Below are 14317 nucleotides of genomic sequence, written 5' to 3' on the forward strand. Positions count from 1 at the left end.
TTTAGGGTATTTTTCTGTTCTGTTTGTCTATTTCTTTGTTGTTTTTGAGACAGTTTCTGGTAGCTCCCACTGCCTGATTTTAAAATGAAACTCTGAAACTAAAATCTTGATAGGAAATTTTATCTTAAAAAATTCCATGATTTCATGAATTAAGATTGGAGGATTTTTTTTTTAACTTATTTTATGTAAAGTAAGTCTCTGAGTTGGTCTTACAAACCAGATTCAGGCCAAACCTTTACCCACTGGACCAACTGGCTGGCAAACTTTTTTATGTAGCTGGGAATGACCTTGAATATCTGCTCTACCTATTTCTCAAGGGTCGCCTTGAATAAATTTGTGCTGTCCAAGCTAGGTGTAATGGGTGTACACCTTTAGTCCCAGAACTCAGGAGACAAAAGTTATAGTTACATAGTGAGACCTTGACTCAGAAAACAAAAAACAAACAACCTAAAATTTGTTGCCCCATCTCTTTTTTTAAAGATTTATTTTATTTGTATGAGTCCACTGTAGCTGTCTTCAGACACACCAGAAGAGGGCATCAGATCCCATTACAGATGGTGTGAGCCACTATGTGGTTGCTGAGAATTGAACTCAGGACCTCTTGAAAAGTAGTCAGTGCTCTTAACCACTGAGCCATCTCTCCAGCCCTGCCCCATCTCTTAATTACAGCAACTTCTGCTAAATCATTGATTCTCTAAGTGGTCTGGCACTAGTTGTAAGAGACAGTGCTCCCCCACCTCAAGCCAGGAACCTGCTAGAAACTCAAATTCTGTGATCCCAGTCTACTTACTTTATGTTAACATGACATACACTAATGGTTGTGAAATGCTGCAATAAAACTAATAGCTCTTAAACAATGACTGGGTAACTTCCTGTTCTTCCTTTGTACACAGGTCCCCTCCTCTCACAATGCTCTTCCTCTGTGCTACCAAGTTCTCTGCTTCTGCTCCTCCAGTTTGCACGGATATCACTGTGTTCCTGAGTAGTGACTCCAGTTGTCAACCAAAGGTGCCAAGTGCCAGCTCTGAGACCAGGACCCAGGGACCTGGCCCGGCTGTGCCCACCTCTAAAGAGACAGCCACATCTCTAGAGTCTTTTTTTCAAAAGGCTGCCAAAAAACAGAGAATGAAAGAGACTTCCTTGGTACCTCTTAACATGGCCACAGAGAAGTCATCATCTAAGCCTTCACTTCTGTTCCCAACTAGCCGAACCACAGGAACTGAGTCTTTCTTTAAGCAGAAGAGTCTGCTGCTACAGTACACACAGCTTAGTGATTCTGCAGCTCCTTACCCTCCACAGGTTAACTCTGAAGTACGACCAACAGAGTGTATAGACAGTGGTCCTGTTTATGAAGGAGTGTTGAAGCCAGAATCCTCTAAAGCAATTTCTACAGAAATTAATGTGTCTGGGAACAGTTCCTCAGCTTACAACTCTCAGGAGGTGGCCCAAAGGGCAACTGAGGACCAATTGCTCTGTGAGAAGTGCGATACCCTGGTTCCAGTGTGGGACATGCCAGAACATGTGGACTACCATTTTGCATTGGAGTTGCAGAAGTCTTTTTTGCAGCCTTGTACTTCAAGACCCCAGGCTGTTCCTGCCATGTCTCCTCAGGGTAAAAGAAATCCCAAGAGTCCTTTGGCTTCCAGGAATAAACGTCTTAGGTCCCACGGCATGCAGACACTGGAATCCTTTTTTAAGCCATTGACACATTAGTGCTGCCCTTGGGCTTGCAGGAAAGCTTTACTATCTTATTTCTAAGAGATGGAAGGCAATGTATGAAATTTTTAATATAAAATTAGGGTTTTTTTTCTTTCTTTCAATGGGATTCTGATCCTGCTGTTGATCAAAATGTTTTTAATCTTTAGGGAGATAGTGTCATAAAAGGTATAAGGAACCATGGCAAACTCCCTCAGCTTTGAGCTATCTTCCCTATAAAACTAAGTACTAAACATGATATATTTAGGAGTATAACTCAAAAATTGAAACGGGAAAAATTAGGGGAGCTGGAGATATAGCTCACTTGTCTAAGATAGCATGTGCAAGGCCCCATGTTCTCTTCTCAGTTCTGGAAGGAAAGTCAGGACTATTCAGATGGGCAAGTGCAAATGCTCAAGTGACTGGTTTAGCAGTCTTCCTCAGCCATGCAGGCTCTGAGATTAAATCTTTTAGACTTTGAATTACATGTTATATAATTTAATGGATAGGAAAACAGCATATACATCCTTCCCCCTAGATACAGATCAACTTACTTATAAATTGGATATTTGAAAGATTTGAAATTCACTGTGTTTAGCAGGAAATTACCCTTTGCTTTAGTGTGTAGCTTCTTCCTTGGCTAGATTTGTAGTTTCTTAAAGTCAAGCATTCTTACAGTGCTATACATGTAACATGCTTGATGTTGGGTTGAATGTATGTAATAAAAACCTACAATTCTGACTGCCCACACTGAGACAATGGAAGTTGTCTCTTTGAGGGCCTTCCTTGAATACTTTTACTCCCCTGAATGTTGTTAATGTAAAGTGCTTACCAGTATTTTTTCTGGTATTAGCAGATGGGTGGGCTAGACTGTTGTCAAACCTGTGATCCTCTTACTGCAGTTTCCTGTGTGCTGAGATGATAGGTACGTGCCACCGGACCTGTGCTACTGTCACAGGGGTCGGGAAGTAATGTTTTGTCAGGTATTTGGTGCATGATGGTAATCCCAACAGTTTAGAGGGTTGAGAAAGGGGAAATCAGTCTGGAGTTAGTGGTAGAATATTTACTTGCTTATCATGACTTTGAAAAGGAGAAAAGTAACAAGCCAGCTGTGACCATGATAATCCTAGAATTCTGGAGATGGTGGCAGACAGATCTGGAATTAAGTTCCAGGCCAGATTGAACAATACAATGTGACCTGGTCACCAAAGACAGAAGCACTGAAGCAGAAACTCAGGAGGAGGAGTCGGTGGAGGATGGCGGTGAGCAGTATGCCTTGTTGACTGGCAGCGCTGCCCTATCGCAGTCCATAGGAGCAGTGCTGTAGATGGCACTGGAGAAGCATTGTGCTATCCTCACAAGTTTTGCCCACAGGCTTCTTAATTAAACCAATGGCATTCTGTGTCCTGGCCGTACCAGAACTTGCTTTGTAGACCAGACTGGCCCTGAATTCAGAAAGATCTGCCCACCTCTGTTTCCAATGATACGATTCAAAGTGCACCTTTAATAAAGACTATTTAAAAAAAAAAAAAAAAAAAAAAAGAACCATGTCAGATATGGTGTGTCAAATACCTATAATCCTAACTAAAGGAGAGGCTGAGATGGGAGGCCCACTCCACTGTTTAACTAAAAATAGAGATGGGGGATACAGCTCAGTTGGTACCTAAAATTCAAAAAGGCCTAGGTTTGGCCTTGGTATGTATGGTATAAAAGCAGATGTGAGCCATGTCTACAACCCAAACATTTGAGAGATACATAGGACCTGAGCTAAAGGTTATCCTCAATTACATAGTAAGCTTGAGTCCAGCCTGGGCTAGAGACTCAAAAAAGGCTCTGAAGGCCGAGTGCTACATAGACATGAACTGCATGTATCATTTGTTTTGCCAAACAGGGTCCCTACTTCTGCATTAGATCATATTTAATAGTCAGCAACCCTGAAACTAGAGCTCAGGTGTCTGGTTAGTATGTACAATCAATGCCTTAAACTCAAATGCCTTATAGTCTGAACACAGAAATAGAAAGAACTGAGGGCTAGCTAAAGTGGTCCCTGATATCTTAAGAATCTAGGCTATAAATGAAGAATGTGAGGGCTACATTACCATCCATCTCTGGTACTCTAAGGAGAGCGCTCCGCTTACTGTTACCACTGACAGGTACATAACTTGGTTAAGTACAACAGAGCTAGCTATTGAGCTGAAGGCCTTTTCACCTTATACTCTGCTCAAAGAATGATGCAAAACAAGTCATTACACACAACACAGACCCTGTGGGGGTAGAGGACAAGAATCAGACAGATGTGACATGGATCCTGTAACACAATAATGATCCTATGTAGGAGAGGACAAGAACAGCCAATGAGGTAACAGTTTCCTTCCCAGTGCCACTTGCTTCTAATCCTGACAAGCATAAGCACAGAGAGCTGGAGAGAGGGCTCTGTGGTTAAAAGCACCGACTGCTCCTCCAGAAGTCCTGAGTTCAATTCCTAGCACGCACATGGTGACTCACAACCATCTGTAATGAGATCTGATGCCCTCTTAAGTGTGTCTGACGACAGCTACAGTATACTCATATAAAATAAATCTAAAAAAAAAAAAAGCATAAGCACAGTGTCCAATAAAACATTTTTATTCTGTACAATATATATGTGTATTTAAATATATATATGCAGAGAATCTTTAACAAATCCCTGAGTTCATGGGAACCCAGGATGCTAACCAAGGGAAAGGAGGGAGTCCATGCCTAGAATAGGAAATATGACATCTTTCCCTTTCCTCCTGGTTCCCGGCAACAGAGGGAAGGGGTGATCACTACAAACTACTAAAACAGAAAATTTTATGTTAAGAGCAGGATTGAGGATGAGGATCCCAGGATGCACAAACTGGGTCAGGTTCTGTGGCTAGCACACTATTTGATGTAGTATGGAAGCCAACAACTGTGGAGGGAAAGAAACTGACATGCAGCTGGCCTTTGGTGTGCCAAGTCTTAACCTGGCAGCCCCACGCCTGAGCCAGCACCACAAATAGCACCAAGTGAGGCCTTTGACAGGAGGATCTGGGGAGACGCCCTTAAGAGAAGAAAATGAAGCTGGAATATGCCATGGGACTCAACACAGGATAGCACAGTCTTTCATGGTCTCTGTGCCATTTCTTCAGTCCCTGGGTCCACCAGATGGCTGGGAACACTGTCTTATCCAGTCAAGTAGAGATAGGTAACTTACGTGGCCTTGAGAGGAGGTATAAAATAGAAGTGCTGTCAAGGGCCACCCCAGTTGTTGACAATTCCTGAAGTGCAGAGATCACACGTGAATCATGGCCAGTCCTGATGGGCCAAGATGGCTATGTTCTGCTCCCTCCAGTAGACAAGACCATGCAGCTGCCAAGGTTAATGAACCAACCGGGGGGGGGGGGGGGGGGGGCACACAGCTGCAGAGTACTGCCCTGAAGTGTCTTCTCCCTCAGCACTGCCCCTCCCTGGCCATACCAAACTTGACACCTCTCCAGAAATGTGGCAGGAAGCAGTAGCAGCAGTCACTTACTTCTCTCCCTAGCCTACTAACACACAGAGCCGCCAACAGTGGGCAGCATGGCCGGAAGTCACCTTATATTGTAGGAACAGCAGTAGAGCTGTTTTGAGGACTCAGAAGCCCATACTGGCCTGGGCTTCTCCTGCTGTGATGGCTTGTACATCCGTGACATGACCGATGCCCTTGGTAACGCCCTCCCGGAACAGCAGTTTGGCGCCCACCTTCAGGTATTCTGGATGTTTCAGGAAACGGAAACGCACCACTGCCTTCTCCCCGGTCCGCAGCTTGTCCTTGAGGAGAAAAGTGGTCACAACCCTGGCAAGTGTTTCCCATCCCATTCTCTGTCAGCCTTGACTCTTGACCTGTGAGGCCCCAAGGTGGGCTGCTCCCCACCCTATATAGGCTTTGCTCCCTTTGTGATCAAGGAATCTCGGCCAGGTCTGATATTAGGCTTCCCTCCCGTATGGAGTCAGAATATGGACTTTCCCTGAAGAAATGCAACATGGCTGGATCCCTCTCACCTTTGCGTGGATCTTTTCAACCACTGCTGTTTGACGTACATTGCCCACATGTACTGTCACCTGGAATCCCCGCCGGAAAGTGGTGGCATGGAACAGGAGAACTATCTCTGCCTCGAACACGGAGCAGATGGTGGGATTCATCTCAGGGCTCACCATCACCATGCCCTGGGGAGGAACAGCCCAGGTCCACAAAGGGCAAACCTCAAATTAGATTCTTTCCAGTAACTGTACCCTTTAGAACTCCTGAATCCCCTTTTCTTCTACGGGCACTGTGGGAATTTAAGGGCCTGTGTTTTGACTATCCTAAGCCCTTTTAGTAGTCTATATAACCAGGCCTACACTGCTGAGTTAGTGCCTCCTTGAGTTTCTGCATCTTGTGAGAGAGATGCATCTCACTCAGTAGCTAGTCTTCCAGACACTTATATTGCCTCTCCAACCCATTTGTCCACCTCACCTTGCGAAGCAATGCACGGTCAAAGTCTCCAAGGGCTAGTGTAGCAGCCTGACCAGCTCGAAGCACACGACAGGCAGAGCGGTTGCGCTGGATGCTGCATACTCTGAGCTCCAAGAAGCAGCCATCATCTGTCGGGCCTACCACCAGCTGGTCCCCCTCACGGCAGATGCCACTACAGTCCAGACAGCAGGTGGCAGTGTCAGCATAGGTCCCTCTGACTTCTTTATCAAGGTCACTCAAAACTCTCCTGCCTTTCTGGGCTTAAGTCCCTTGAATTAGGGCAAAGGAACCCTACATTCCAGCTTGGAAGTAAGGAGGTGGCTACCTTTGCCAGCCTAGCCTTCGGATTCTGAAGGTCAGCAGTAATGGCTGCTAGAGGTATACCTGTGGCTTAGCGAACACCAGGTCCCCTAAAGGAACTATTCTACCATCAGGTTTCACCCTATGGTTTGCTAAGAGTCTCTTCCTCGTTTCCCTGCTTTGAGACGTTAGCTGAATGCAGTTTCTTCCTAGAGCCCATGACCTATATGTTCTAGGGGCCTGGAAAGTCCCCTAAAGCAGCAGTACCCATTTCTCCCCTCCTACTCCAGGAGTACTGCGCTTCCTCCAGCTCTGAGTTTGAAAGCTAATCTGTGGATTAGCACAGTGCAATCCCAGGGGCCCCTTCATGCAAGAGGTCTCCAGTAACAAGTAAGGGCTGAGCAGAGTCGCAACAAGGCAGTCACCTGGATAGTGTTCCTCCAACCACAGTCCCCACCTCTGGGACCGTGTAGATTTCATCCACCTAGAGCCAAAGAAACCGTCAGTGTCTTGACACCAGGCTCTTAGGCCACCCTTTATAAATAGGCTCAGGCTTTGTCAGAACTGGGCCTGCCCCACCACACCCCAAGCCCACCCCTGCCTTGTTTGCTGGACCAACCACCTGGAATTCTGTCAACTGCTGCATGAGCTCCTCCTGCTCTTTACTGTTGGTGAGTGGAGGCAGGATATTCAGGAAGACTTTAAGAAGGTCCAGACTCTCTCCAGACACACTGGACAGCGTGAATATAGGGGTGACACTGTAGAGAGACAAATGCATGCATGGGTGAAAACAGTCTTGACAGGAAGCAGTAGCTAGAGGCCCACCCACAAAAAAGTGAGCAGAGAGCCCCTTTCTGACTGTGAGCAAGCCAGGGAATAAGGACGGCTAATGTCTCGAAGGTTCTAGGCATCAACAAAGCCCAGGTTAGCTCCCTCCCACAATCCCAAACTGAGAAAAGCCAAAGAATTGAAGGAACTACAATGGCTCTGGCCCTAGAGGTGGGGCACTGTGCTCCTGGACCTGAGGCAGCCTTCCCTGTCCATCAAGGCTTTAGGGTGAGAGGCAGGCTCACTTGGGTGACTGGGCAAACTGCTGCGCAGCAGTGACAGCATCATCCTCAGAGGTGACCAGCATGGGGACCTTGTGGCAGCCAGGCTGCTTGAGGACCCGCTCCAGCTGGCGTACTGTCCTCTCCACTGTGGTCTTAGCACACAGGTCCACTTTACTGACCACGATGAAGAAGGGCACTTTCAGGGCCAAGGCCAGCCCCAGATGTTCCCGTGTGGTGCCGGCTGCCTCAGAGAAAGGAGGCAGGTGGCAGGAGAGAGAATTTGGGAAGAAGGAAAAGAAAGAGTTGATGCTGCTCCCAGCTCTGAGGGGGCTCAGGGCAGGAGAGAGAATCAGCTCCTCCCTCTGCCCTGCCCTCTGCTCAGTGGATCGTACCGATTCCAGTGTTGGCACTGACGAGGAGCAGGGCAGAGTCGGGGCAGTAGGAGGTGAGGCCGAAGATGGTGGTGTGCAGGTATTTATGGTGGCCCGCCAGGTCGATGAAGGTGATCATCTTGGAACTGCTCTCGCAGATCTCTTCTGCAGTCCGTGAGTCGCTGTAATTCACCACCTAGCACGGGGCCAGGGCTCTCAGTGCACCTCCCCAACCCTTCCGAGTCCTCAGGTCCTAGTCTGGTCCCTAGGCAGTCCCTGTCTCAGAACCTTCAGCCCATTTTCCATTTCATTCCGTGGAGTCTCACTTGGTTTTTTTTTTTTTTTTTAGAGGGAGAGAGGTGTTCACAGTGCCCTCGGACTTCTCCAAAAGGTCTCCACACCCTGCCCCCAGCCTCTGTCCTTCACCTCTACCAGCCCGTCCTCAAGAGCCTGGCCCCACTGGGTCCCGTTGAGCCCATGCACCTCTCCCTTGCTGTTAAAGCCCAGGATCTCAAAGCTGATGCTGGAGGTTCGGCCAGACTGAATCTCATGCAGGTGGCGGAAAAGGTTGAGCCGGGCCCGGCCCCTCCCGTTGTCTAGCTCTCCTTGGGTCAGGACTCCAAGCAAGGTTGACTTCCCTGAGTCCACATTCCCTAGGACAGCCACTCGGAGATCTAGGAACTGGGAAGAAATTGGCAGAGGTGAGGTCTCCAATACTTCACCTCTCACTGAAGGTTAAAGGTGCTGATGCTCCCTGAAGAGCCCTCTTAGGGCCCTAGGCCAGTGAAGAGCCTAACACCACAGAGCCTTCACTGGGAGAACTTGAGGAGTCTTTATGTGCTCACCTGTTGGTTGTCAGGGACCTTTCGTACTAGCACCTCAGTGATCTTCCGGGGCATGTCACTATCATAATCTACCTCTCGCTCCCGAAGAACAGTGATGTCTGCCCCGACCCTGTCACAGAAAAGCCACAGCTGCCGTATTTCACATAAACTAGCTCTGGACTAGAGTTCCTGACAACTCACTGCACTTCACCCTCCACCCTTCTGCTGCCACCCTCGCTTTTGAAACAAGCATCTCCAATCAACGGGAGTGGGGAGCCCAGGCACAGTGAGGAAAGGAGAGCAACTTGACTCGTTTTGTCTCTGTCAAGGGATCGCAACAGAAGGTGCCCCCACTGACCCAAGTCCTTCTGGACCTGGCTGGCTGGGTGTGCATGAGTCCTCCCTAAGGTTGGGGCAGGGGGGAGGAGGAAGCATACTTCTCTGCCATCCGGTGCAGGGTCTTGAGGGAAGCCCGCATCTCCTCCTCAGCCAGCCCCACCAGCAGCCCATTGTCCTCTACCCCAATCTGGTAGACAGCCTCACCGCGTCCTTCCTGGAGCCGCCACTTCATTTGCGTCACCAAGTGCTCAAAGCGGTACTGAGATGGGTTCACCAGCTTCAGCTTAGGACAGATGTGGTCTCATGAGACAAAGAAATCGGGGTTGTTCCTCCCAAACCTCAAATGTGGTCCCTTCCTGTCCTGCTATAATAACCAGCAACTCTGTCCACTTAAAATCCTTGTCCCCTGGGCATGGAGAGATGGCTCAGTCATTAGTTAAGAGTACATAGTGCTCTCACAGAGGACCCAAGTTTGGTTCCCAGCACTCAGGTCAGAAAACTGACCACCTTCTTAAATTCAGCTTCTGGGAAATCTGACACCCTTTTCTGGCCTCTGAGGGTAACTGTGCTCAGAAGCACATACTTAAAAATTAAAAATTTTATTCTGGCAGTGGGAGGCACATGTCTTTAATCCCAGCACTTAGGAGGCAGAGGCAGATGGATCTCTGTGAGTTTGAGGCCAGCTTGGTCTAAGGAGTGAGTTCCAAGACAGCCAAGACTACAGAGAAAGCCTGTCTTAAAATCCCGGAAAAAAAATTTAAATCTTAAAAAAAATAAAAATCAGCTGGAGAGATAGCTCAGCAGGTAAGAGCACTGACTGCTCTTCCAGAGGTCCTGAGTTCAAATCCCAACAACCACATGGTAGCTCACAACCATCTGTCATGAGATCTAATGCCCTCTACTAGTGTGTCTGAAGACAGCTACAGTGTACTCATATATAAATACATACATCTTTAAAATAAATAAATAAATAAAATAAAAATCAAACAAACCCTTCCCCCACCACACTAGCAGTGATTCCTTCCTTGACAGTGGCTTCAGAGAGCTCACCATGAAACCATGCAGCATGAAGCTGCATCAGGAAGTTGGAGGGATATCAGAAATCACCTCCTCACACTGACAAGGGTAACTAGTCCATTCCCTTCTCCTTCCCAACGCGACTCACTTTATATTCGATGTTTCCATCTTCAGCCTGAAAAGAAACAGGAAGCAGTTACCATACCTGTCCAGACCCAATCCCTGCTTCCCCGGAATTCCCAATGACCTCAGGCATATAAAGCAGGAAGAAAGCCAAAGTGGCACCTGCCAGTGATGGAGCTGCCAAGTGGCAGTGGAGACAGATTAAGATTCTAAGCTCCAATGTGGCCTCTGAGGAAAGGCCTATAAGGATACAGCAAACCACCCATTTACCTAAGGCCAGGATCCCAGATCTTTAGCATTCTTCTTCCTAGATACAAGATCACCTCTCTGCCCCACCCTCCAACAGCCTAAAGCTAAAGGTCTGGGGTTTTTGGTTTTGGTTTCTTTTTCTGTGTTCAGATTGTTGAGGCCTTTCTTTTGACACCTATCTGGTAGACACCACTTCCTTCTTGCCCCTCCCTCCCAGCTGATGCCATCAAGTGTAAGAGGCTACAGTGACTCTGGAACAGAGCCAAAGTATGAACTCAGCACTGGTCACTACAAACGCCCCGAGATAAGAGGCCCAGGTAAGAGAGGAGCAGAACTCCAAAGTTGGGAGTTACCCAAACAAACCAGGAAATTTAAGGGACACACTCCATAAAGTGAACTTACTGTGGCCTTTTTTTTTTTTTTTTTTTTTTTTTCTTTTCATGCCTCAGCTGAAGTAAAACCAGGAAATCTTCACACAACCTAAGCACAGCAGCCACCGTTTGGGCTGTGTGCCACACACCTGCCCCACACTCCACCCCCTAGACAAAAGCTTATGAGATTTACTTATACTGTCTGCCTGCATTTCTGCACTCTTCCTCTCTCCATTTTATTTTTTTCCCTCTTGGTTATCATGATACTTTTAAAGTCCTTAGAGGTGTCCTTATCTGTAATTTCAACCCCACCACAAAGTGTGTGAGGGTTCTTTTTCCATCAACAAAGAAACCGTTTTACTCTTAACCTCCTCTGCTGGAGGTGAATAATTAGGATAGTGGTCCCCAAAGATAATCTAGGACAATGTTTCTCAAAGTATGTAAGAAATGCCAAATTATCAGGCCCATTCCTCACCTGCTGAATCAGAATTCTATGAACAGGAACGGCAACCTGTATTGCTCTGGTACATACTTAAAGTCATAATCACAGATTGAAGCCCTTCCCACCTTGGGTTCTCCCATCTTTTGTTTTTCGAAACAAGATTGTGTAGCCCTGGCTGTCCTGTAACTTGCTTCTTAGACCAGGTTAGCCTTGAACTCAGAGATCCCCTTGCCTCTGACTCCGAAGTGATGGGATTTTTTTTTAAACATTATTTTTATCTTATGTATACTGGTGTTCTGCCTGCATGTATGTGTGTGAGGGTGTCAGATCTCTTGGGACTGGAGTTGCAGACCATTGTGAGCAGCCATGTGAACTGGGGGTCCTTTGGAAGAACAGTGCTCTTAATCACTGAGCCATCTCTCCTGAGTGATGGGATTTAAAGGCAAGCCCACTCACAACCGCTCGACTGGGTTCTCCTATTTTAGGAGGAAGGCAAGTAGTCTTTCCTGCCTTAAGGACTCGCAGAAAGGATTCATGGGGACTCTCCTCTGTCTCCACAGCCCCACAAGACAAGGAGAGGACAGAGGGCTATGTCTAACTGTTCTCTGGTTTTATGTGTGTGGGTACTGAAGGGTAGGAAAGGAACACATTGCTCTTGTCCCGATTATTCCCCTTCTCCCTGTGGATCAAGTTTAGAAAAGCGTTGGTTACTCTGCCCTCTTTTTCCAGTACAATGTTCATTCCCCACTCCCAGCGTAAGCAGGGGTCCAGACATCCTGTGCTGTTCAAGTCCCACTTATCCAAAGGTATGGAGGTGAAAAGGGCAGTTCCTCCCCGAGGTCCTGACACTGAGAAGGATCATCCATTCTTGACACTCCCGCTTTGTAGGGGTCCTGGAATAGTAGGAGGGGTTCTCTTCCCCAGTCCTTCCTCCCTGGTTTCTTGACACCGGAAAGGGGGATTAATTGTCTCTCTCCCGCCTCCTTGGAGTCTCGGGGACCGGAAGGAGTGGTTCCCCAAGGCTCCACCACTTTTCAGGTGCTCACCTCTGGGGGCAGGTACGGAGGGTTGTTGGCTTTACCTCCTCTGTTTCTTCCGTTCTTCTTCTTCCCCTTTGGGCCCCCGCAACTGCTGCTACCGCCGGCCCCCCGAGCTTTGAGGTTTCCGCCCATGGCCGGGCCTCCTCCGGGCCGGCAGCAGCCGCCGAACAGCTCCGATACCCGCGAGTCCATCCGCCACTGCCACCAGCCCCCCGCCCGGTCCCTCCCCCCCCCACCACTGCCGCCGCCCCTACTGCCACAGCCGCGTCGGGCCAGCCCGAGGAGAGCGGGGTGTGGCCCAGTGCAAACCACGCCCCTACCTCCTAGGTCCTCCTAGTCGCATTAGAAAAAAGCCGCAGAGCATCAAGGGATACGGAGTCCGTGGCTGTAAGATTAGTGCTAAAGAATAAGAGTTCGAACTACAATTCCCAAGTGGCATCACTATGCAAGCACCACAGGTAGCTTCGGGGGCGTGGGCAGCAATTGCGCCTTGAGCGCAAAGACTAAAGGGAGTTGTAGTCTGCAACCAATTTCCCGACCTGCCAGCCGTTTCTTTTCTAGGGGTAATAGGAAAGCTCTGTAGCCTGAGACTAGGGACAGTCACCTAAGATGAAGGGTTTATATCAGAATTGAACTGTGTTTGACCTCTCGGCGCTGATCAACAAGTTAAAATTCGTTGGACCTGACAGCCCGTTGGACCTGACAGCCGGCTGGCTCCACCTCTGCCTCAGTTTCTTCCCCGACGGCTGGCGTGCTGTCGAGTGAGTCAGGGCAAAAGCTAGGGCGGAGGCAGATGGTAGTTATAGCATAATTAGAGCTGTTATTGTGACGATGATTATGCCACCCTTGCACTATAGTTACTGCTTTATTACTTGGCTGGCACAACCCGGGGGTTGGTTTTAGCAGCCCCAGGCACCGCGGTGACCAGACACGTGTCCAGAACCCATAAACTAGCCAGCTGCCTTAAGGATTGGAAGATGCCTACAGCAAGTATCTCTCCTCCCCTTTGTTTTGAAGTTTAGCCAATCCCAGAAAACAGAGTTTGGTTTAAAACTTGTACGGAGGAGGAGCCTGGACCCTATTTGGGGCGGAGCTGGGGTTTCGGTTTCGTCCACCACCAGGGGGCGGGGAACGTGGCCAGGAATAGAAACTTGTCCTTATGGCCCCAGGGAATTGTTGATTTGTCTTTCTAGCCAAGCCTTCTCTCCTGTCCTTTAGAATTCTCGAAGTGCATTAACAGTATACAGGGCACCAAAGGCGCAGAGCTGAGAAGCAGAATTGCTGGGCAAAGAGTCAGGACGCCAGGGTTCAAATCCCAGCTCCATGGCTATCTCATGACTCACAGTGTGTCCATTCACCTCTCTTCACAAACAAGATGTTCATACATAGGCAAGAAATAAAACAGCCTTTACCTCCAGAATTTTAAAGTTTTCCTCGGTAATGTAGGAATAGTGTCTTACCTCTGGTGTACTCTGCAGTAGTTCAGACCTGGTTGAATCCATAACTTCTTCGCAGTTCCACATCGAAGGAGACGAGTCTATTGAGCATGCAGTTGCTGTCCGCATTGGATAATTTCTACACCAGCTATATACCAAAAGAACCGAAACCTTCAAAGCCTTGCAGATCAGCCATTTATTTACTCGGGGCTCTGATAAAGAAAAGTAGGTGTCTATTCTTTATGATTGAGGATAGCTCTAGCCAAGGATTGCCAGGAAAAAAAAAATAGTTTTTAGAGATGGTGACTAGAGAACTCAGTGAGACATCTCAAAGGATGGAAATAGAAAGGAAGAGACACCCCACCCCACCTCCAACCACACATTATCACCACAAACAGCCTGGGCCCTCTCACCAGCCAGAAAGGACTGCACTCAACTGATAACTATTTTTAAAATATCCACGGATCTTGCAGCAGTCGCCTTTAAACACACAATTCCATCCCACCCAGTTCTCCTTAATGGATGCCTTCCTTTAAGAAGGGGCGGAGCATGATATACCC

General features: G+C 48.0%; 2 protein-coding genes across 2 annotated transcripts in view; one reads left to right on the forward strand and one right to left on the reverse strand.

Annotated features, from left to right (window-relative positions):
* Positions 1 to 4241, forward strand: part of POLH (DNA polymerase eta) — a 38479-nt gene extending 34238 nt beyond the window's left edge. The window contains exon 11 of the mRNA XM_080916694.1: positions 894 to 4241. Coding sequence (XP_080772820.1) covers positions 894 to 1713 — 820 coding nt within the window. The 3' untranslated portion in view covers positions 1714 to 4241. The remainder of the gene's footprint in view (positions 1 to 893) is intronic.
* Positions 4242 to 4304: 63 nt separating this feature from the next.
* Positions 4305 to 12519, reverse strand: GTPBP2 (GTP binding protein 2). Its single transcript, XM_080917372.1, has 12 exons — positions 12328 to 12519; positions 10245 to 10271; positions 9178 to 9362; positions 8762 to 8870; positions 8400 to 8597; positions 7938 to 8112; positions 7567 to 7786; positions 7116 to 7251; positions 6919 to 6977; positions 6194 to 6365; positions 5740 to 5904; positions 4305 to 5508 (listed from the first exon to the last, which is right to left on the reverse strand). The coding sequence occupies exons 1-12, from the start codon at positions 12511 to 12513 to the stop codon at positions 5332 to 5334; spliced, it is 1809 nt and encodes a 602-aa protein (XP_080773498.1). The 5' UTR covers positions 12514 to 12519; the 3' UTR covers positions 4305 to 5331.
* Positions 12520 to 14317: the final 1798 nt, after the last annotated feature.

The sequence above is a fragment of the Micromys minutus genome (genome assembly GCF_963924665.1).
Source record: "Micromys minutus genome assembly, chromosome: 5".
Classification (NCBI taxonomy): Eukaryota; Metazoa; Chordata; class Mammalia; order Rodentia; family Muridae; genus Micromys; species Micromys minutus.

Coding starts and splice junctions, on each gene's coding strand:
- GTPBP2 (XM_080917372.1), bottom strand. CDS start 12,513: ATGGACTCGCGGGTATCGGAGCTGTTCGGCGGCTGCTGCCGGCCCGGA. Junction 9,363..10,244: donor ATGGAAACATCGAATATAAA/GTGAGTCGCGTT, acceptor ATCTGTCCTAAG/CTGAAGCTGGTGAACCCATC. Junction 7,787..7,937: donor CAGTGCCAACACTGGAATCG/GTACGATCCACT, acceptor TCTCTGAGGCAG/CCGGCACCACACGGGAACAT.